This window comes from Rhyacophila brunnea, unplaced genomic scaffold (assembly GCF_057557595.1).
Source record: "Rhyacophila brunnea isolate RB1 unplaced genomic scaffold, BYU_Rbru_1.0 scaffold_3, whole genome shotgun sequence".
In the NCBI taxonomy this organism is placed as follows: domain Eukaryota; kingdom Metazoa; phylum Arthropoda; class Insecta; order Trichoptera; family Rhyacophilidae; genus Rhyacophila; species Rhyacophila brunnea.
Window position 1 is genome coordinate 47,632,154 of NW_028232965.1, and position 25,799 is coordinate 47,657,952.

Sequence of the window (25,799 nt, forward strand, 5' to 3'; positions counted from 1 at the left end):
ATAAGAAATGAAAATAGCTCAACCAAAACTGAATATAGTAAAGTTACTTGTCAATGTTTAATAACATGAACATTAAACCAGGCTATCTTTCTTTCTAATTAGTTAAAGCAATTCATTATAATAATGCCCCTTCAAATAATATTATAACTTAATGACGTGGTTTGGCTGTGAAAAAATACATTTTTGCTGAAACATTCTATAAACGGTTCTATTGAGACTTTGAGAGAATGCTTTCCAGTATATTTTTATACAACTGCGACCCAAGTCATTAGTTCAGAGAACATGATCTTATAAATAAAATTATTATTATGTACCTTTGTTTAAATATATCTTGCGTTAATTCTCTTTGATAAATATCACCTTTCGGTAGTGTGTAACAATGTTTCTTAACCTTTTTACATCCGCGGACCACAAAAAAAATCAAAAAATGTTTAGCAGACCATCAACATTGGAATAAAATAATAAATATTTATATTTACACTATTTTTGAAACAATTGTCGAAATATAATACAACCCCACTTCAGTTGTTGGGTTTCTCAAGAAACTAGCTCTTACCAAGTAAAGTTTTTATTCTATTCAACAGTTGCTCTTATTACCATAACATACTATAACATAAGGTCACATTAAGCTGTTTAAGGCCATGCATTAGTTGAGGCACGGTCTAAAAAGATCGTTGCTAGGCGATGCGCGGACTGCGGGTCGCGGGTGCAAATGACACCTGTCAAACGAAATATTATTTTTCATATAAATCCAACATACGTTCATTTTATGTTCTGTTTATTGTTCTATTAGTAACAATAATAATATATTCATTGACATGTTTTCTTTTTAAAGTAAATGGGTAACGTTTTTAGTCATCTTTACTCGATTTTAGAATTAATTGACCCGTCGCCATCACGCAGCAAAGTGACGTGCTTCTGGCTCGAGATTCTCTCAGTGAATGGCAGCGAGTCCAAAATTTCGTCGCGCCTACAGTTGGAAATTATTTGGCGTTTCACTGATGCGTCACCTTAAATTAAAATGCCATTCTAACAAAACTGACCTTTAAAATTTTACTTAACACCAGCCAACGTGATAACAGCTGTGAGCACATATCAAAATAAGCGTTGTGAATCTAACTTAAATGTCATGTGATCATTATCAAATTCCCTAGAGGGTGAAGCCTCCCCATATTGCTGTGAGTGCCCAAAATATTAAGAATACAGAAACTTATTGACATTTAAAACAATGGACTGGTCGATTGTAGAAGTTCAAAAAGGGGAATTTTCTCAGCAATTGAGGCTAGGTCGCACCTCAGATAACACACATACGCATACAAACGAAATGATGTAAAAATAAGTATGCCCGATTTGTTTTCAGAATATACCTATACATCAAAATAAATACTTGCATGAATAGGTACTTTAACACTCTTTCTAATTTGAGGGCTTGATGCAAAGAATATTGACGTTGTGTAAAACTATTTACAATCCTTATGCTAAGACTTTGGACTATAGGTAATAGATAATGTTTATGAAGGTATTAATAACATTTTTCAGTAATTTCATAACGCTCTTAGTGGAGTTCAATTTGTAGCTATTGAAAAAATAATATTTGGTATGTAGGCACATTGAAAAATAGCTAAGTAGATGGCAACCTGTTTTTTGATGTCTGGCAATTTCCGTGATTACTCATCTAAATAATAATGATTTATGGTGTAAAAAAATGATCATACTAATACAAGGCATTTCTATCTCTGTGCACCTCTCGCAAATAAATATCACACTGCAAAAGTGAGATGTTTAATCATCAACCTTAGTAACCATTTTTACAGATTCACTTTCATATTTTAGGATCTGTCTCCGTGGAACAGGGTTTTCTTAAACGTCTGTCGTTGTATTTTACATTTTTAAGATAAAGGGAAGGAATCCTTACCGAGTCCTGGTGGGATCGCTGGACACGGCACATCACACCCGAATCCTTTACGTTCACTATCATTTAAAGTTTCCACGGTAGTGTCTATGACTATTTGACTAGATACCAACGCGCCATCATCGTTAGTCTTTGCAGTGTCGTTGGACCGCTCGGTGACACTGGTATTCGCTGCTGCTGTAGTGTTGGCAAACATTTTCTGCCACGAGACCCGCTTGGCTGAGTTGTGGACGTTGACTCGACCCTCGGAGTTGGCTGTTGTTTTGGTATCTGCGGTTTCAGAAACGTTGGCGGCAGTCGGTGTGGAATTGGTCGAAGGTTCACTGTTGGAGTTTGATGAGATATCTCCGTCGAAGCAGTGTTTACTCTGGGTGCGTTTTGGCCACTGGATGACTTGTGGATTTCTAGAAATAATGATAAATACACTTATTAGTCAAATACGGATCGATATAGGATATTTGGAGTTAAAATTGGTGTCATTTAAAGCTGCTTTTAGAAGCATAAATGTAACCAGGGTGGATCAGATAAACATAATGTTATATATTATAAAGTAATTAATGGTGTCAAATATCAGTCTTGGTAGAAAGACATTGTATTCATTAAAATAATACACAATATACAAAAAATACACATATTTTAATAATGATCAAGTCAAAACCTCTGATTATTGTTAGATTATGTGAAATAAGTATGTGTAATACATTTGTTTTATTGTACAAAGAGTTTAGACTTAATAGAGGGACTCATATGAGGTTTTCTACTTAAACACTTGATGGTGACTTCAAAATATTTATGGTAATGTGGTTGAATTGAATTGATAGCTATAGCAAAATGAATAATCTATTTATTGGTGCATTGAAAAATACAGCCATAAAAAAGATGGCGGCCTGTTTTGATGTTCTGTTACAATGACATATTGTTATTTATGTTTTTTGTGATTGTTCATCTAAATCGTCTTAGTAAAAAACTTGTTTTACGCAAGGTATTACTTATCTTAGGCCAAGGCACTTAAGTTATCTTCGTATAGCTCCTAAAATAAACCTTGTAAACAAACGTCGAATCAGCAATGAAAATGACTTGTCATTAATTTAATCATTAGTATGGACGACTTTGGAGAATTAAATTTATTGTATAACATGTTTTGGTTTATGTCTGTTTAGTGGAAGCCAGCGGCAAACAAATTTTGAAAATAGTCGACATACTGGATTAGTTGTTAGGTTACGTTAGGTTATCATTCTTGAATTCATGAGTTTTGACGAAATCGGCTATGAAATTTGTCGCTGTTTCCGCCCGGTTTCAAGTATACAGACTTTACAATTGTTTTTTTTTAAATGAATTGTAAGGAATAATGAGCCCCATTCATTAGAGTCGAACACAGATTGAAAATGAACCCGCGACCCATGGCTTCAAAGGCGGATACTTTGCCAATACTCTATCCTTGTTGTTGTGCCAATATATATGTATATATGGCAGTAAAAGAACATGTTATATAATTAATTGGTAAAGTACAGTGAGGAATAACAATGAATAAAACATAATTTTATAAATGATATTGCATCACTGAATTCACATTAAATAATTAAACTAATAGACTATTAGAATTTATTAGTGCATAATTCATAGCATTAATGAATCTAAGACGTAGTTAATGATTGTCGATGGAAATGGACAACCTTGTCCTCACTGGTAGATTAAACCACTTGGAATGAGCGATCGATTTCACATACCACGGATGAAGCCTCAATGAGTCCGGTAGCTGTGAGAAGCAGTGACGTCCCGTGTGGGTAGGCAGATTGAGCGTCGCTTGGGAGCGGCAGTTACCCGAAGGGCGGCAAATCGAGGAGAATCATTATTTTTATATAGAAATAGCTACCTAAACGTAGTAATGACGGAAATATATTTCCATTCAAAAATTCAGCTCACTGGTTGGAAACAAAATGTATTAATTACCTAGTATAAAAGTTTTAACAGGACTTTATTTTTTTGTCGGGTTCGCAAAGTCTTGTTTACTTCCGTTGTTCTTGGACGTCACGTCCATGGTGAATAGCAATGACACATGCAGATTTGAAAATAATATTTGAATTATAGGTAGGTGCATAAGTACTTTTAAAATTTATCCAAATAATATGTTTGCTAGTTACTCGCGAGTTTTGGAATTTGTCAGGCGTATTTTTAAATGTACCTATCTGAAATCGTATATTCGCAATCACTGGCGGCTCCCTGCTTAGGTCATTCGGTCATTGACCTGCCATAATAAATACCTTACAATCGACATAATAATATTAATAATATGTGCAATGTCATATATAATAATATTAATAATAATCGGTGGATTTGAAATTATAGGGCGCGCGATATTGTGTCGACCCAGTCTATTGGGCTTTTTTTTGTTTGGGCGATAATTCCCCGAACAAAAATATTGTGTTCGCCGGCAGTCTGAAAATTGACCCAAATTGAATATTTTTATAAAATTTTCTCTCTCGTTTCTCATACATTAGACAGAGATCGATATAACACAAAATACGAGATCGAAGCTTGTAACGGTGCGTGAATTACTGTAATATCGGCAATGCCCGAGTGTGAGACAAAAGATTTTTTCACCTTATTAAATGAAACAGAATGATAACACTGACTAGATAATTGGTCTCAAGACGCAACTGTGTATGCGGTTCGGATTCGTTGACAGGTTTTGACGAATGCCTTTGGTTTTTTTAATCATATGTAAGGAGTTTTTGCTGCAGTTATTGCATATACACACAACGTTTGGTTTTTAGTGATTTATAACATTTTTGTGAAGCAGTTAGTACGCACGCAGTAGCAATTGAAGTCTGTGATACAATTATAATGGAAATGGAAGCACGATTCGCATCCAACGATCATCTCATTATATCCGATTTGTTCAATAAAGAAAATTACACTGATTTTAAAAATAATTTTTCCACACGTCAAGTAAATTTGGTAAAACTGTTAGAAGAAATAAACATAATCAAGTTAAAAAATGAATTATTGGTGTTTTATCAACGAGATGATTTGCATGGCGCTAATAGTGCAGTTTCTTTTCTACATTTTTTACTCAGCAATAATTTCAACGAAACATTTTCCGAGTCGATCAAAGTTCTCCAATTTATTTGCGTCATACCAATGACAACAGTTGAAAGTGAAAGATGTTTTTCCACTCTCAAAAGAATAAAAACCTTTCTACGCAATAGGGCCAGGATAGACTGACCGCTCTTGCAATGCTCAGTATTGAAAAAAAATATGTGGGAAAAATAGACAATTTTTATAATCGTGTGATTGATGATTTTTCAAAAAGCAAAGAAAGAAAAGTGGACCTAATTTACAAAAAATTATAACGCGTTGTGTGCAATTTCGGTTAACGATGGGTTGGCGTTATGAAAAACGGACATTTTTTGAAGGGTAAGTAGGTACGCACCTATAACAATTTCTAGCACTTATTCTATAATGTATAAAAAGTCAATTTGCAATACGTCTTTTCAGTATACAACGAAAAGGCAAATTAAAATAATATATTCAAAATTGACCTGCTAGCTTTTTCCGGATTAAGCCGCCAATGTTCGCAATATTGTTTATTGAAGCAGATATGGCATTTAAATTAGATTTAGTGTTATATATAACAAAATATATCTTGTTAGTAATGTACAGCATATTTACCATACAGCACATTTTTTAGATATTGGAGTCATGATTGAAAGGATGATAAAACGTACTGTAAGTATAAAAAAATGTGGCGGCATTTTGGCACTGCCTAGGGGCGGCATTTTGTCTAGGGACGTCACTGGTGAGAAGGAAATTAGGCGAAGAATTGCGAGCACTATGCGTCGTCTCACTATATGAAGAAATCTCAGTGTCATAAAAACCACTAAAAAAAGACTTATTAAAATTTTCGAACGGGTTGAAACATGTCGGACTTTCAGAGAATCCAATAGGAACTGAATTGACACGTTCGATATGTGGTACGGGCGGAGGATGATTTGCATTCCGCATTCAATGGACGGCCAGGCGAACACATCCCAGTAGATCAGAGGAGCCGCGCAGATAAAGGGGGGAGGGGTTCGGGTTCGGACCCCCCCCCAGAAACGAAAAAGTACAAATTATTTAGAATAAATGGAATATTACTTCGTCCAATTCTTCGCCAGGGTCTCATGATTGAAGATTGTGACCCGGGTGATTTGGCTGTCAAACATGCAAGATCTGTGACCACTAGAAGACCGGTGGCACTCATAAAAAACTATCAGGGGCAGCTAATGTTATCTTTAATATTGCTATGCGCCATGTTTAAAAGACAAGACAGCGCGGACGACACAAACGGACACTAATGATCCAAATATTTATTATGATCATTAAGTACTCATAGTGCGTAGTGTCTGGGTATGGGGAAAGTACCCGGAAAGTGCGGTAATACGCGATTGACGCAACGAGAAACTTCATATATTTCGTCTCCTCTGATTATTATATTGTTTTGCTGTTTTTAATTTATTTATGTAGGTACCAATTCATCCGTTTGCGTTTTGTTTATCCTATTGTGTAGAAAATGTCAAAAATTAATTAATTCTCCATTTTAGCAACCGAAGCGATATATTATGTAATAGTGGACAGATACAATGTGATACACATGTACATTATACAAAAATATGGAAATATTTATGAATACTCGATATGAATAAAATGATAACATGGCGATGGTCCAAATATTATTAACTTGATAGTACAAGCTTATCAAAATTAATGTATGATGCAGAGGTCATCGTGTTCAAGGCCTAGGTAATTACAAAACAGTATACTTACCTACATAACTAATATTAATTAGGTATATTAAATTCCGCAAATTACTTTTTTAGTCGATAGTCGGCGTTATTTCTGAAATAAAATATTAGAGTCGATAAGAAAGAAGATCTCGTCAAATAACGTGAGGAACTTGACGTGAGGAAGTCCTGCGAGTATCATTGATTTATTGGGATTCCAGCCCGAAGATTGTGACTAGGTACAATGTGGATGGATTGTGTTGACTTTGAAGTCTGGCGGGGAGGTACAGTTCTATCGGAATATAAGTCAATGAAATCAACAAAGGAAACGTACTCCCTTAGTCTTCCCTTCACGAACGGACTACAAATAAACAGCTGCCACATCTTACGATAAACTTTTGTCATGTTTCTATTAGTTAGTTCTTGCCAATCACTGGCACGTGTCATATTTACAACAGCGGTCATAGTTCGAAACTTCTTTTCAATTTAATTTTCGTTAAAATTGTTCTCCTTCAATTGTTTGTTTTTCTGTTACCATTGACCAATTTATAATAATAAAAAAATCAATTAAAATTGAGTCAGTCAAGTGAAAAAAATGCATAATCGGGTAAGTTGTCATTCCATTATTATGAAGTCTATTTTATTTATATTATGAATTCTTAAAAACTGGGCTAAATCGTAATTTTAAGCCGCCTTAAAACAGATAAATGGCATGATTTTCCCTCTATCTCTCAATGGCGGTTTATCGTATAGGCAATTTTCGCTAAGCCTGTCAGAGCCTCGCCCCCCAGTGACGTAAAACGCTGGTCGAAAGCCACCCGTCTTCTGATGGTATGTGCATTTAACGCCCAAGTTTAAAAAAGTAATACGGATATTCATTCATTAAATCGTATGGCAGCATGGTATCTGAGACGGCACAGGGATACCTACATATTAAAAAGTTATATAATCACATTGTCAAGATAACAGCACTGTAGAGGCATGGGTAAAGCCTAAACTCATGCTAGTGCGTTTTAATCAGCTTGATGGATGGCAAAGTCATCTAGGGGAAGCGTAAAGGGTACCGATTAAAGTACAAAATTCTTGGCTGTTTGGATTTGACGATATAAGGTGGCATTTCATAACCCTCTATCAGGTGCCCACGCTATTGCATTATCCCGATTGGAGAAGTGTTTAATTTGCTCAAAAGTGCTTCTTGCTATCTTAATTCTAGCTGGGCTAGGGGTCCAGCCGTTCTAAAGACAGCAATCGTGTTATTATAATGTATTTATGCTGTTTATTGGATCACTTTCAATAGGCGGACATTCAAAGATCTTCTTTCTACTGATAAAGTGACAGATATTTTAATATACTCTAGTGAAAACAATGACTTAAACGTATAGAAGAAGAAGAATATAATACAAGTTACAATTAATGAGTCACCTTATTATTGTGCTGTTGTTGCTGGCCGTGAAAAGAGGTTCAGGGCGGACGGTATCCTGCAGCACGATGTATTGGCACAGGACGGCCGTGGCCACCAAAGCCAGCAGGACCTTCAGAATCCTGGCCCTGGAGCAGCCGGCCCCTCCACCGCCCCCTAGCGGCTGGTAAGGCGCCCCTCCGCCGGGCCCCGGGCCCAGCGTTGACAGGGCCATCTGATGGTCGAGCCTAGGGCCACCCGCCGAGACATTCCCTCATCTCGTCAGCCTACCACATCTGAAAATAAAGAAGAAAAAAATTCGTCAGAATTATAAGTCCAGATTATACTATTTATAACACATTTGATAAGATTTAAGCCGTTTGATATTGTTTAAATAAATAATCTCTCAATCCAGAACCGAAGTTACTAGCAAATAACAAGCAATCTTTAGATTGGTAAAACATTAATTTCTGATATGTATTATGATAACGGTTGGGTCCAAGACATTTGCGTACCTATTTGACGTGGACAGCAGATTCATACAAAACTGTTGAACCCTCATACCAATAATACAAATGAAACATGTTTGGTTTTTGCGTTTAAGTTATGTCAAAATAAAACTCGGAACCCTAAACCTGGAGTTTGGTTTCTGTTTTAATTTGGGGAAGAACCTTCGAAGGCGTTTTCAAAAAAGTAGAGCGTATTTTGATGTTTGAAATCTACACAAGTACCTAGCTAGACTATTAATTCTATTTAAAAAAATTGTTAAATAAAACGTGTTTCCATATAGATCTAAATAAATATAAATTAATGAGTATAAGTTAGGATATGAACTGCGAAATCAACCAATCAAAACTAAAAATATTAAATGGTTGAATTTATGAAAAAAACGATTATAATAAAATTTTATTATTTATTGAAAAATCCGGCAGTGACAGTTATTATATTTTGAAATAGTGTGTATTCCAATTATGAATTGATAGGTATATCAATAGGATTAAAGTGATTAATTAATAAATGAGCATTTTGTAGCAATAGGTAGGTACCCACATACATTCAAAATCAAACACAAAAAGATGATCGCGTAATTATTATACAAAATATTGACGCTATGTAAAACTAACTAATTAAAAACGATATGCATAGATGGAATTAGTGGAATGACAGAATACAGTAATACCTTGACTTACGCGAACTCGGAGTTACGCGGTTCTTTATCCGACACTTCAGACACAGTTCCACCAGAAAATGGCAATTGCAAACTTGACAGAAGGTCTCGGCTCAATTGAAAAGGGCTTAAAATTGTCAGAAAACATAGAATCCAACGAAGAACGCGTTATAGCTACAAAGCAAGAAATAAAAATATATTAGCTCGCTACGAATAAATTCTGCGTGAAAACAAAAAGGCATTGTGTCGTCAGATGAAATTGTTAAGATTTGACACCTTTGATTTTTATTTGTATCAGCTAAAATGACAGAATTCGAAATAAAACTTTTTTTTCACACTTCTACCAACAAAAATGTCGTAACTCTAAAGGTTGCATCTAAAAGCTCTACGTTTCGCCTATATAAATGACCAAACTCAAGCTAATACAGATTTGAACTTTAATCGGCACACACATTCGCCACGGGTTTGAAACTACAAGAATGACACATGCGCCATCAGCCCGGCTTTTTCTGAAGGTAAATTACTACGCTTTTGATGAGTCATAGAAAATCGTTTCGCAAACTCGTGCATAGTGATAACTACAAAACACTGATTTTTGAGTTGTGTCACTTTTGAAATACATGTGCGAATGTAGGTATATCAAAACACGGGCTAACCTAACATGAAAGCTTCCCGTATTATTTTTTAAATAATGATTTTACGTAAATTATTAAAATATTGCTTAATTCATATGCCTATCTATTTACAATAATAAAGGCGCGAAAACACAGTAATATAAATTTATTGGTAAACTCTAAATAATTCAACTGCCGCTTTATCAGTAAAGTTATCAATGGTTAATTGAATATAATATTATGCACGCGCCGCGGATACAAGACGTGTCCCTAGTATTTGACCAATATTCCTTGGATAGCTATTTCAACTAGGTGAGAAAAAAATGGTTGTAGGGAAGTCCACTTTGAAAAAACATATTTATTCATTCATATTTTTTATTAATTTTTAAAATGGCGGTAGGGAGCGAGATTAAAAAATCTCGCAGGCGCTGCGCCACTGACTTCCACGTTTACACTCAATCTCTCCTCGGTTCTACCGCGGAATATCTCACTTTTTCAGATAATACCTATATTCTCTAAGCCCAGACACTGCACACTTATAGTCTAGCGATAAACATCTGGCCTGCATCTATAACTGAATGTGTCCACCTACGAATTATTGCGAGCTGTCACATACGCATATCGAAAGCGCGTGGCTGAACGTGTCCGGAAATTTGTACGTATGCAGTTCGCCGTATCAAACTTCACCATGAAATATTGCATCGGAAACATATGGTCATATATTAGGTCGTCCAACCTCTTTGGGTCATATAGTACAGAGATAAAATTCATGTCTAAATAAAACATGGTTCTTGTCGGTTTACAGGAAACCAGCGGCAAACAAATTTTGAAAATAGCCGATATACTGGATTATTTGTTAGGTTTGATTAGGGATTAGGTTATGTTTTCATTCTTGAATTCAAATAATGATAGGGTTATTATCAGATATAATATCATATTTTATCTAATAAAATTGGTACATTATTGTCTGCAACGCTCCACGAACTTTTTCATCTCGGTGTTACAGAGATGACCGTATAGTATACGGTAATCTCTTTCCGATAAGAAAGCTCACGGCGAACTGTGCTACGGTGAAATGTAATAAGTACAACTTACATGTAACCAATTATTAGGATGTCGTTTATTTAGAAATGCTGCATCGGAGTATTAAAGCAAATATTGAAACAATTTTTGAGTGCCATGTGTGTTGCATGTAGTAAATGCCGAGAATAGTAGGGAAAACCCGTTCATAGGCAAAAAATTATCCAGGTCACGATCGTCAGCCATAGCCCATAAGGTCCTGATGAAGAATAATAAGTATATAACTAAGTAAGTAAGTAAATACAAAAGATGCCAACCAGCTGCTAAAAATCAGGAACTGGAAAAGGCGTGCGGAGGACCGTTCCGGCTGGACGGCGGTGGAGGAGGCCAGAGCTCGACTTGAGCTGTAGCGTCATCGAAGAAGAAGAATAATAAGATATGTATTTTTTCCGTTTCTTGGGGGGGGGGGGGGGGTTCGTTTGATTTCAACATTAGTCAATTAACGCATGCATACAATAATCATGGTTTAATTGTATAAGATGACACGTTTAATACTGCTAGTATTTTTTATATGCGTAAATAGTCGGTACTAAAGATAATTTTACTTAGTCGGAAACATTAAAAACTATGTTTACTCGATTTCTGATTACAGTATAATATAACAATATGACAGCTGTCACTTTTGTTTCAATTTCACCGCTAGGAGCGCTGTTTATCGTTAAGTGTCACGTTTTCGCATATTGAGGTAAACATCGGCCGATTTATTTAAATAGGCATTACTATGCATACGACCTTAGGTATCTATCCACGATATAGCATTTATCGGTTTCAATTTCGTTGCAGTTACCATGGTTGGAGTGACGCGAATCGCATGAAAAATCCTGCACGTTTATTATTCACGTAGGATTATCAAATTCAATGTCCGCCAATAAAGAAATTGAGTCTGTCCACAGATTATGATAATGCGTCCATCCTCGCCCTCGCGCAGTACATCTCAACATGGAAGCCGCCATTTTTAAATAATATTTTTATTGAGCTGTCATCAGTGCTATCATTCACCATGTAATTGCGGACCCGTTGTTAATAATCAAATATCTTTGCAAGTAGTCATGGGATGGGAAACGGGTCACTTAAATTTGAACATAAGGCCCTTTTCACACGGGACACCTGTGTTTAGACAACGGTGTCTCTAGCGGCTGCATACAGACGGAGATACACGTGTGTCGCGGTCATTTATATGTATATGTAGTGTCCAGACACCAGTGTCTCGTGTGAAACGGGTCTAAGTCTTCGCGTCAACACAAACATACAGTAACGTCCCGTGGGGGTAGGTTGGTTTCACGTTGCTCAAAGGCGGTAAACAAAGGAACAAACACTAATATTACAACTTTTGAGAGCAGTGGCGGTTTTCCACGAAGCAGACTTGTTGGAAGTGCCGACATCTTAGTTTAAAAAAAATAATGGAAGCATTAAATATCCTGATAACCTATCATATCATTCCTATTTTGTATTGTAATACCCAACGGCGGTTTTTTGCATAGGAAAAAAAACGAGGGGCCTCCAAAACTATCAAGGCCTCCGACCTCCACAATTAAAAACACCGCTATTTGAGAATTTGTTTTATAGTGATGTTCTAGCCCTCAGTAGATGATGACTAATAAAATAGGTCGGCACTCGGCTGGTACCCAATAAATTGTCGTACAATTTGAGATTAAAAATGAAAGGTGGTGACATTCTAAGTCTGCATAAGGGCGGAACTTTACCTAGGGACGTTACTGCAAATATAGTCCCACCAAATCAACCCGCCCCGCATCACACTCGGCATTAATCGAGCGTATCACGAGGTCCTACGTTAGATGTGAAGCATCAGCGGTGTGTTACGCATGTGAATGTCTCAACCAAGACTAAGGTCTTCGCACTCGAGTGTGCTTTGAATTGCAGTTTAAATTGACTTCTTTAATAAAATAAATAAGCTTTAAAAGTCTATTTTGTAATTTTCCTTTCTGAACCTCAATATGAGTGGGCCAGGTAGGTTTTTATCGATATTATAGGAAATGTCCGAAGGGTTACGCCAAAACATGGTTGAGAATCACTGGGTAGACTCAGAGAGAGAGAGGGGGTAGTAGTAGACAGAAGGCAGTGGAAACGTTTTCTGGGGAAGGTCAAAACATACATTGACAATAATAATATCAATTTATAAGACAAGAACAATCGATAGTAAAACCAAAATTACGCGGGAGAATCATAAATATAGTAAGCGTTTAAAACTCTTGAATGAATGAAACTTGAATAGATTACATTGCGTTCTTGATAAGGCAAGTAAGTGTGTATACTTAATGGATGTATGTCTATTTTATGTTTTAAGCAAGCATGGATACATTTGAATAGGTTACATTGCGTTCTTGATAAGGCAAGTAAGTGTGTATACTTAATGGATGTGTGTCTATTTTATGTTTTAAGCAAGCATGGATACATGCTTTTGATTTGACCTCTCGGGCGGATTCGTTACGAAAAATCGCAAAGGCGTAGCAAAAAATAAAGTCACAAAAGTTGCGCGGCCGCCAGAGACTCCAGTCGGCCGCGAACGGCGCTTCGTGAATGACGTGTAAACCCGCGCCCCGCAATTTATTTTATTTTCTTTCAAATTTGGACAACCTGCATTCAAAGAATCAGTAGGCAAAGCATGTTCCATGTTTAATAATTTTAGCCGTCAGGGTTTAAGTATTTCTATGAAATTCGGGATTATTTTTCCATAACTTCTAGTATATACTTAGCTACTTTATATTTTAGTTTAACTTAAACAAAACGTTGAGAAACTTTGGCACAAGCTGACTGACTGTCACGTTGACTAATTGGATAGATTGTTGTCAAGTAGTTACAACGTGCTGAATGCTGAATACTTCTCTACACAAGTCATAACGCATATCATAAACAACTTTTTTACTAGATTGCAAAAATATACGGTGTCATCATCAGTCATCAGTAGTCATCACAATTAAACATTAATGTTAAGATTTTGTTTAATATTTGCAACAAAACAACACAGTGATCAACGAATTTGTTACATTGCTATCGGCAGAGCTATTCTAACATATCGATATCACTCAAAAATCAATAAAAAACTGAGAAATATGATATGTCATATTAAGTCAGTTAATTCTAATTGGAAGTGAACTATCAGGCGTGATATATTTTTAACACGACCATCCATGACCGCGTTAACCGCGAGCTGCCAAATGTCGCTGAGTGGCTCAGTTAAAAACACGTCTTCCTTAAGGTTATACCTCAGTTGAGGCATGGTCTAAAAAGATCGTGGCTAGGCGATGCGCGGATTGTGCAAATGACGCGTGCCGAACGAAATATAATTTTTCAATAATAATAATATATTCATTGACATGTTTTCTTTTTCAAGTAAATGGGTAACGTTTTTTAGTCATCTTTACACGATTTAAGAATAAATACCCCGTCGCCATCACGAAACAAATTGACGTGTTCACAGCTCGACGTTCACTCTCCCATTGCCAGCGAATCTAAAATTTCGTCGCACCTATAGTTAAAAAAATATTTGCCGTTTCACTAAAGTACCGTCTTAATTCCGTATCCGATTATAATTAAATAAGACGTGTTTTAACTGTGCTAATAATAGATAATATTATTGTAGATAGCCGCCAAGTTTATGGAATCGCTCCGAGTGATATTCGTGTTATTTTGGACCAATAAAAATAGCGGAAAAGTGTTACCGTGTTAACTATTTAGATCAGCGATTTCCAAACTGGGAGGCACGGAGTGTTGCAACGGGAGGCGCTATAAGTTTAATACAAAATAATGTAGCCACAGGTTTGCAAGTGCATTGTTTACAAAACGGCCGCTAGTTATAAACTATATAAAAAAAACAGTCATATAAAAGGTTGCTTGCGAATCTGTCTGAAGATATGGAGCTTAGACAATAGATACATCATATGGAGACTAATTTGATTATACCTGACTTCTATACTATTGTGTTGCGCATTGGCTATGAAAAAAATGATATAAGTAAAAGGGTCAAGCCATTATATTGAAATTAAGGCAAATTTCTTTAGGAATGATAACTTTGTTGTTAAACTTGTCTATTTGGTTGAAAACATTCACTGATTTAAAAAGACAAAATGTCCAATCCAAATATCGATCCCGTTTAGTAGAAAAAAGCACTTTGTGCTAAACAAGCCAATCCATGACATGAAAAACAAATTAATTTAAAAATGAATGTACTTAATATAGTAAAACCTTGTTTATTTTTAAAATGATTTTTTTTTCATTTTTTGTATTAGTACATTTTTGACTATTTAAAAATGTGTCTGTATTATTTAATGAAATATCGGGGGGGGGGGGTGGCGCCAAGATTAGAAATTTGTTAAAACGGAGGCGTAGTAACATAAAGTTTGGAAACCACTAAACCACCTCTAAATTTTAGATAGCATTGGAGGGAACACAAAATTAATGGTAACTAGTTTACCTACCGGGTGTGGTAGAACAGGCTACGGATCTGGAATATGGAAAATTATGGGATACGCTTAAAACACGTATGCTGTGTACAAGTAATGTTATGTACGTTTTAATAGTTACGTCTGTATTATAATATCCATTAAAGTCAGTCACATAAAAGTAACTCGCATTCAATGTTTGAAGATGCGCACGTGTACCTTAGGCGCAAAACCCACAGAAGGCGGAGGATCATCTAGTTTAGATCGCTAGCGACTTGGTTAGTCAATTTATCATATTTTTTGGGATTGGTCCTGTACCTGGGTTATTAGGTCTGAATTTTGAATAGATTTTTCGTGGTCTGCTAACAATATGTTATCGATCTTCTTTCTGAGATAATTAAAGGCAAACATTCTACTATTTCAATACTGACAGTTTGTAACTGCATTGGTTTTGATGTATTTGAAGAAATATATCTGCCTCGTTTTTTGCGTTTCTTTGGCCATACTATTGACTGTGGCCCAGAAAACCTTAAAAGATTAATAATTATTGTTCTAGGTAAGTAATGTGCCTGGCAAAAGAAGCAGAGGGCCAACACCGACGAGTTGGAGTGACCCGAGTGATTTTTTAGGTTTGATTGTTGAGGGAAAAATGGAGAAGGCTGATCCAGAGTGTACAGTACCGATTCCAAAGTGATATGATCCTTAGTCATGAGGGTTACGACGAGAAGAAAAAGCAATGCAATGCCCTCGTAAATTTCACACCTCTCCACACCGTCTGATATGGGACTACTTAAACTGTCACAGAATTCTAATAGTGCCTGTACACTGCATGGATTTACTGGCAGCAATACTGCGTATTTTAAACTATCGTGACAATAATAATTTATATGTAAAAGTGCTGATTGACTCTTCAATCTCATTCTTTAAGAGTGAGCGAGACGCGATGTTGTCATTTTATGGTACTATTTGACAGGTGGTGAAAATCGGCCAACCTGCAAATTCGTTCGTAGTTCGTTTTTTGCCGGCAGGTTCGCCACTATCGTTCTACTGCGCAGGCGCAGATCAAAAAAATCCTACTGTCGCATGAAAATTCGGAAGATTCTAAACTTTTTTGATTCATGTATACAATCTTGTCAACTGCAGGATAATACATGTTTACCCATAAATTCTCTTGTTATGGCCGCGATAACACTAAACTTACTGTCGACAATAAATCCGTGCACGTGTAAATGGGGTATCACATTAGATGACGAAATTCGCACGTAGTGATTGTTAACTCTGATTAAATAACTAAACGATGCGACTAACTATGAATGCGGCTGAATATAAAGGTCAAACAATTAACACTATCGGCTACTGGCAACTGTCCTGCCCCTTGAATAATAATTAATATTAATATCAGATTAATGCCAACTTTGCGACTTGCGATGAGTACCAACCTACTTTAGTATAAGTTTTATACCGCGATATGCAGTGTTGCCAACTGTCCTTGACAATAATGGTTACATGTAAATAGTACGTATTACATTTCACCGTAGCACAGTTCGTCGTGAGCTTTCTTATCGGAAAGAGATGTATACTATACGGTCATCTCTATACCACCGAGATGAAAAAAATACGCGTTGTTCTTGGAGCATTGCAGACAATAATTTTCCAATTTTATTAGATTCAATATTAACATTAATTTGATATTGATCGGTTTCAAACAATGACATTATTAATGGACGACGCACTCAATACAGTAGCTAGCAAGTAAATTCGCATGTATAGGTAGACTTCACGCAATTTCATTATGCGATATCACGCATCGGGAATTTATAGCAATATGACCTTTATTGTAATGGCGTTAGAACAGTGTTTCTAATGTCAATGTTCATTTGAGCGAACCCGTTCGAACCCAACAAAAAGCATCAGGAATTTATAGCAATATCACCTTTATTGTAATGGCGTTAGAACAGATTATGCCATTTGGCAGACCCGACCATAAAGTGAGTGTCATTTTATTTTCCCGATGATTTGTCCATATTAATGTCATTGGTTTCAAATATCTGATAATAACGCTATCATTATTGCTGTCAGGTATTAAATCTAACCTAACTTAGCAAATAATCCAGTATATCGGCTATTTCCAAAATTTGTTTGCCGCTTCCTGTAAAACGACAAGAACCGTGTTTTATTAAGACATTTTATCTCAGTAGGTACTATACGACCCAAAGAGGTTGAACCACAGAACAGATATTATTTTTGAGTTCCCTGGTCTTTAAATATAAGACCACATAATTCCGATACAACATTTCGCGGCGAACTGCATACGTAAAAATTTGCGGACAGATAAAGAAAAAAAGACAGAAAAATGGTATGTTTACTTGGAATTTAAAGTGTCTAAAATACCACTTGAAATAAACATGTCATAATTATTATGTTCATTGATTTTAAAATAACTGATACTAAAAAAAATATAATGTTTTGTAACTAATAAACAAGTCAAATGACTTGACAATTATTGAAGGTATAAAATATGGTTATCTTTAAATATTTTTTGTTACATTTATTTCACTGATAACAAGGTACAAAAGGCCAGAAAATTGATTTTCAAGCAAATCTTTGGTATAATATTCAAATATTTCAAACTATTTTATGATAAATTTTAAACTGTCAGCGGTGTCGCAAAACACCATATTAAAAACCACACGCCTTAAACGCATTTTGCTAGCTAGATGTGTATTCACAAATGCTACATCTGGCAAGAATAACGCTTATTATCCTTACGTGTTTCGGATTGACTTCTTATAATACATTAGAGCAGTGGTTTCCAAACTTATGTTACTACGCCTCCCTTTTAAAAAATATAATCTTGGCGCCTCCCCCCCCTTTATTTACACCCTTTCAAATAGTCAACAATGTACTAATACAAAAATTAAAAAAAATAATTATAAATATAAACAAGGTTTTACTACTTATATTATAATTATTCATTTATTTATTTTTCATGCGATGAATGTGATTTTTTACCAGCACAATCAATTTCAATAGTAGTCAATCCAAATTCATCATCGTTCATTGACAAATGGATTCTATTATGGGCCCCACATCCTGAAGCGGGCTCACCTACATATCGCTGAGGTTAATGGCAGTGTGGTGCTCTAATGTAGTGTTTCCTAAATTATACACGGGAGTTATCATTTAAGTAGATACATCAATCATCATACAGGTATCATATCAAATTGCAACGCACAACCACATATTGAAAATATTGAATAGCCCCGAAACAAAGCAGCGCCGCAGGCGACTTTTTTACTATTAATAAAATTATGTGAAAAGTGCATTAACAAACTAACCAAGAACTCAGTAAATAGATTTTTGTTTGCTTCAATATATCTGGCGCAGAAATGGCTACATGTAGCTACATTAATTGTGTTGAACTTTTCGCGCCTCCCTTTGCAACACTCCGCGCCTCCCAGTTTGGAAATTGTTGCATAAGAGTTTTTTAGAAGAACCACAAACGCTGACATACGCGTGAGCCCTGAAAAGTGGCGCCACATTTTCGTCAAGTATGAATACGTCAATGTAAATCGAAAGCCCGACGTCTGTGGCGCTTCTAAATATGTACCGTAAAATGTCAATGTTAAATAAATAAATAAGTTAAAGTCATTTATTTCAGAAAAACATATTTAGGGGAAGCTTCCTATCGGGTGGGTATTAACGATCGCTCGTGTAAAAGAAAAATTACGTTTGATAAGTAGGTAGGTAGGTACCTATATAGAAAATAATATAAGGTAGGATGTAGATTTATTCAACATGACGCTTGGGAAACGGGGTTAAAGACACTCACACAAAGCAACCGATTAAACACAAACAAGTTGTCGGAAATAATAAAAAACAAATAACACAAAAAGTCATAATTGGATATTATTGTGCATATTGATACACAGAGTGCATCGTTTGTAAAAATGCAAATAGGTAACCTGTTTTTGTGTATTCGCTTAATAATAATTATGACGCATTATATTATGTTTACATATTTCAAGTCATTGCGCCACAAGTTGGTTGAAACACAGACACAAATAAAATGTGAACGAGTCGTGAAAAAAAAAACTGGTAGTAGTAAACCAGTGTCTCCATCTGGTGACAATTGAGATATTGCGATGAAGCAAGTATCTTAAGATGGCGATGGATGAAGTCATTTTCGTTACCTATATTAAAAAAAAATAAGTTCAGTAGACGTACGAAAAAAAATACCAAGTAGAAGGATCTATGCCCTATGGGAAACCTTCGCCCAACCGCAGTATTTCGGATCCGGATGACGACGACATGACAATACCGTCTAGCGAGGCAGCATTGTCAAGTTAAGTGAATATAGTTCTCACAGATATAAGGAGTGCGAGTGACACGCTAAAACGCCAGTAAAACCACATTTCGCCATGTCATTGAGCTTCTTTGATTTAGTTATGACGAAATCATCCGCATAACGATCGAAAAACCCACACATTAGAATGAAAAAGCTCCCAAAATTGGACGACGAATAAGGAGAAAAGATGAGAGTAATTATTTACTTTTTAATACTTAATTGAATATCATGGGTAGGAAACACATTGTGTTAGGTATACACTTATAATATTTTTTTAAATAAATAAATTTTTTTTCGACTATGTCCGATCCTAATAAGATAATATGGGCCTCCACAGGGTGGAGGTTTGTATTAACAGATTTTTGTTTTTACGAGAAATGGATGTCAGCCACTTGCTCAACCTATTAGGCCCATACTCTGACTCATACACAAATTGAAAAAAAAATATGTGTACTTGCTAGACCCAGGATTCGAACCTGGGACCCACAACGTTATAGGCCGACGCTCAAGCCGCCGGCCATCGTGGGTGATATAATAAAATAACATAACATTTCTAAATATCCTTTTGTCACTACGGTGGCAAATACTATTCGACGAAATAAGAAGGGCGACAATCATATTATTACTATTCTTCTTTGGCGCCAGTGGAAGGGGGCAGTTAGCAACCCCCTCCCCAGTCTCGACGTCTTGTCGGTGCAATGTCTCGTATAAAATTAATTAAACACAAGTGAACGAAGTGCCGTTCGCGTAATTGAGAACCTAATGTGTATTGTTGAAACCGAACTGTATCTCAACCAAAGATATTGAACAGCTACTAGTAATAGAGGGAATAATACGAACTTTTTGTTTAATGTATAATAATTTATTACACTTTGAAACAGTTTAAGAATGTAGTTTTAAACGATGTCTGATACTAAGAAGATCATAATGTTGTATTAATAGATTTTTGACGAGAAATGGATAATAGGTATATAGTAATATCTATTTACAGAAAATACAACTAACGATCTCAAACGGTAATTAAGACGATAAATCAGTGAAACGGCAAATAATTTTCAACTATAGGCGCGATGAAATTTTGGACTCGCTGGCATTCGGAGAGCGAACGTCGAGGTGTCAATACGTCAATTTGTTCCGTGATGGCGACGGGGGTATTAATTCTTAAATCGTGTAAAGATGACTAAAAAACGTTACCGATTTACTTGAAAAAGAAAACATGTCAATGAATATATTATTATTGTTACTAATAGAACAATACACAGAACATTAAATTGACGCATGTTGGATTTATATGACAAATTATATTTCGTTCGGCATGCGTCATTTGCACCTGCGACCCGCAATCAGCGCATCGCCTAGCCACGATATTTTTAGACCATGCCTCAACTGAGGTATAGCCTTAAGTATTCGTCACTCGAACATCATATTATTTAACAGTCGATATCACACCTTTAACAACAAAATTAATCTCTCAGTTGAATACTCGTTCAATCCATACTCAAAAAAAAAAAAACAACACATGGATAATCAATCAATCATCACATTGTCTATGTTTAAGTGTCAATTCGAAACCATCACATTTTATTAGGTACTTGTCATTTTTACTTTAACTGTATATTGTCAAACGTTTCATTTCTTATTGTCACTTCAATATTTTTATCTTTTCCACCGGTAACTGACTGTGTTTGTATATATTATTATGCCTCAAACGTGCTCAATATGATAATGTTGCTATGCGTTGCTTCAATGCAAATATAATAATATTAATACATACCAGTATAGGGTAGACTAGGCCAGAACACGGGGCAAAATGCAAACTCGCCTTGTAGTTTTGGTAATAATATGCTCGACGGACAGTTACTTCTAGCCCTAGTGGATTGTCATCATTATACTTTTTCATTTCTCACATAAAATTGTTGTATAGAGATCTGCATTACCGACTTTAGAGTAAACATGACTCAATCTAACGCTTACATTTTTTGAGATGGGATAAGTTAGAAGTAGACAAAAAACTAAAATAAATTGTTATATTAAAAGGCGAGTGAAATGATTTGTTGTTCTCCATTTATTATGAATGTTGCTTTATCATGTGTGGCAATAGTAAGCTTGTTACTTTCATACTTATGGAAATCTAGACGAGTTTACACTTACCTCATCAAAAGATGGCAAGAGGCAAGTGTGAATCGTGGGCTGAGGCAAATGTGAACTGAAGTTCACACCTGCCTCATTTTATATATTGTTTTTTCTAACTTGGTTATTTTTTTTCACTCAATAGTACGAGGGTGGGTCAATAATTCCTTAGAAAAAAGCATTAAAACAGGTTTTATTTTTGTATTTTTTTTTTATTTCTCAACATAATTTCCTTGGAGCTCAATACACTTGGTTAGACGTTTCTCAATTTTTTTTAAACCGTCAGAAAAATAAGTTTTCGGAAGGTCCTCAAAATAAGCATTTGTCCGATCGATGACTTCTTCATTTGAAAAAAAACGTTGTCCACTTAGCCATTTTTTTAAGTTTGGGAAAAGGAAAAAGTCACTGGGGGCTAAATCTGGCGAATACGGTGGGTGGTCGACCAATTCGAACTTCAATTCTTCAATTTTAGCCATTGATCGTAAACATGTGTGAACACGGGCATTGTCCTGATGAAAGAGGATTTTTTTCCTGTTTAAATGAGGCCGTTTTTCTTCAATTTTGTTTTTTAGCTGGTCCAATAAAGATGCATAATAATCCCCTGTTATTGTTTTTCCTTTTTCCAAATAGTCAACGAAAATAATTTCACGTGCATCCCAAAATACAGTAGCCATAACCTTACCAGCTGATTTTACGGTTTTCGCCTTCTTTGGACATGGTTTGCCTTCGCAATCCACTGCTTTGACTGTTCTTTCGTCTCGGGAGTATAGTGGTGTATCCATGTTTCATCTACAGTCACAAAGCGACGAAAAAATTCATCCGGATTGCGTTGCATGAGCGACAACAGGGCTTTAGAGGCCACCACCCTATTGCGTTTATTGTCGACTGTGAGCAAACGCGGCACCCATCTTGCAGAAATATTTTTCATGCCCAATTTGTCATGTAAAATAGAAATGACGCTACCTTTTGAGATCCCTGTAACCTCAATTATCTCACTCAACTTTAATCTTCGGTCACTTAACACCATATCGTGGATTTTATTGATCATTTCTGGTGTAGTCACCTCTACAGGACGTCCTGAGCGTGGTTCATCCTTTGTTGATGTACGACCACGTTTAAATTCATTTAACCAGTTATAAATAGTTGCAAGTGAAGGAGCAGATATGCCGTGAACTAAATCCAACTCATTTTTTATTTCCTTTGCTGTTAACCCTTTTATATTAAAATGTTTAATAACAACTCTAAACTCAATTTTCTCCATTTTCCATTTTTCCATTTTCCACAAGCGAATTTTTTTTTTAAATGTACGAGAAACACACAACAACCCGACCAATCTGATTGAAACTTCGCAGCATACTGAATCGGTAGTGCCGCTGCATGAAAACAAACCGCTTGCAGTACTAGTCGCGCCACCTGTCGGCTTTTCTAAGGACTTATTGACCCACCCTCGTATTAAGTAATTTTACTGAACTTCATGTAAATTTTTTTTTAAAGATTGTAACTTTTTTATTTTTCAAGACAATAAAAAAAATGTTATATTTTAAGACATAATTGTATTTCTTTACAGTTACCTCGTAATATTCTTTCCCAAATACAGTGCATTCAAATTACTGTGTGCTCACTTGCCTCATTTATGCGGGTAAATGTGAACTCGGATCTCCATCCAAAGAATATTTCGTCACCGTTTTAGCAAAACCATCTATGTGCACTTTCTCAAATTGTGCAGGAGAAGGATAAAACTGAATAAAAAAATAATGTTACATTTAAACATTAAAATTATGAAGAATGCTTTATTATAATCAGAAAATGGTCTAAGATTATTATTTTGTTTACAAAAATCTTTTATGTTTAATACAAAAATAATAAAAATACAGTTTGTGATGTCACATAAGTTGTTTTGACCGTTTTGTAAATACACATAGTTTAATTTATTCATCAAAATGTGAATAATAATAAATTCATGAAAAACTGTTACATAAATAATAGTTGAAATATACATAGTGCATTAGTGATAAATTGCAATATCATTTTATTAATTATTAATGCAATAGTGAGATGATATTATATTTATAAGTTCGTTTACTTTCTATTAGCAGGTTTAAATGTTAGGTTATCGTAGAAATAGTGGTGATCTTTCTCTATTACACTTTTTAATTCCTGAAGATGTATGTATTTCGACTGCGATATTGGCAATGATTCATTATATATATTACAAAGGCAGTCAAACGGTTGCACTGATAAAGTTGAGTTTGTAAAAGATTGTTCCATCTGGTAGATACTGTAACATTTTAATATCATATACAACAGGATCTCCGATTCGTTTTCCTGGTCTGATTGAACTTAATCCAGATTTATCTTATCCATAATTCTTAAAAATTTAAAATCAATGACATTAATTTTATAAGGTTGTTTTGGTCTTGCTAGCCGCATACGTGCTATATAATCAGATGGTGAATATATTGGAGGCTTAAAATACTTTTCTTAGGTGGCATGTGCACTATCGGCCTCTATCATGGTGTGGCCTTTTTCCAGAAAAAGCTGTTGAATCTCGATGTTTTTTCTCTCTAAAGATATAACTTAGAGCAGTAGCGAATAATTTATTTCGGTTTTGATATCCACACCCATCCGATATTAGAATTATTTCATTGTATTGTCCTGCTTTCGATGAGATGAGACAAATTCATTAGAAGATACATTATGAAGAATGTATATGGTGAAATTGTGTAGTTGCAGCTTTTGTTTATAATACATTTGTGCCTGTGTTTTGGACATAGCAGCACACTTTGGAGATCCATTGTGATTACTAACCGTCCAGTAATACTTCTGGTACTCTCCTTCATTTCATTTTTGGTCTTCTAGCATCTTTTTTTTTTTTAATAATGTGGCTATTGTATTTCATTTCTGAAACATTCTTCATTTTATAACTACAGCAGATGGCAGTGATGGCACACTGATCTTTACGTGGTTGGTGGATACTGATTTTTTGGTGGTAAATATACTGGAGTATATTCTGCTGCTTTATGACCTTTTTCCAGAGACCATTTTTTATATTCATCATGCATTTGTATTTTGGATCGGAAACACGATTCCACATACACCCTGGAGGTATTTTCTCTGCAATGATGGCTGGGAACTTTGGAATTAGATCCAACCATAATGTAACATTTTTCCACAAATCTCTCCGTTTTGATTTTTGGTTGCACTACCAATTATTTATCTTCAGTCAGATTCTTATTACCTGTCATTGTTGCTTTCAATTGGCCACTGTCATCGAGACGTTTGTAGTTGTTTATCCAACTTTTAAATTAATTCTCGCCTATACCCTATTGACCATGTAGGCATCTTCCAGAAATTATTGAATATTTCCTGTCTCTCTTTTTGAGAAAGCATCTTTCAAACCGTCGTGCAAGACCATAATGCATAGCATATAACATAGAAACAAACAATGTGTAGCCAAACTGTAAAAAAACATTACACTCTCGATATCAAAATACCATCTATATGTTACTATAATATACACATAGTTGTTTTTGTGAACCGTGGTTTTTGAACCTTACACATAGCTGTTTTTTATTTTTTGAAATAACTTCGGAGCGAGTTTACCCAACACATAGATCATTTTACTGGCCTATAGAGAAAAAAATAAGGAATGACTTGGTATTTAAAAGTCATTTTTGATAAAAGTGACACATAGATGGTTTTGCTAAAACGGTGACGATTTTAAAAAAAATACTCCATGTACAGAACTGATAATCCAATAAACTAAATTTTGTAGTCAACGAGTATAATATATAGACTATCTATGACAAGAAGATTTTTTAATTTATCTCTTCGTTTTTGTGTAATTTAATGTCAAAATCAATTAATCGGAAACGCTTTCACACTTACCCCAGTGTACCTTAATTATGTATATAAAAATGTTCAATATTTATAATTCTACTCTAAATACCAATTCAAATAATGAATCATTAGGTACCTATGTTTA

At 35.3% G+C, this 25,799-nt stretch overlaps 1 protein-coding gene across 4 annotated transcripts in view; it reads right to left on the reverse strand.

The window, feature by feature from the left end:
• Positions 1 to 25,799, reverse strand: part of beta4GalNAcTA (beta1,4-N-acetylgalactosaminyltransferase A) — a 137,607-nt gene that overhangs the window by 9,365 nt on the left and 102,443 nt on the right. For all 4 annotated transcript variants that reach the window (XM_085952326.1, XM_085952327.1, XM_085952329.1 and 1 more), the window contains 2 exons: positions 8,098 to 8,370; positions 1,916 to 2,316 (listed from right to left, as the gene is read on the reverse strand). In XM_085952326.1, the coding sequence (XP_085808452.1) occupies positions 1,916 to 2,316; positions 8,098 to 8,309 (613 nt within the window). In that variant the 5' untranslated portion in view covers positions 8,310 to 8,370. The remainder of the gene's footprint in view (positions 1 to 1,915; positions 2,317 to 8,097; positions 8,371 to 25,799) is intronic.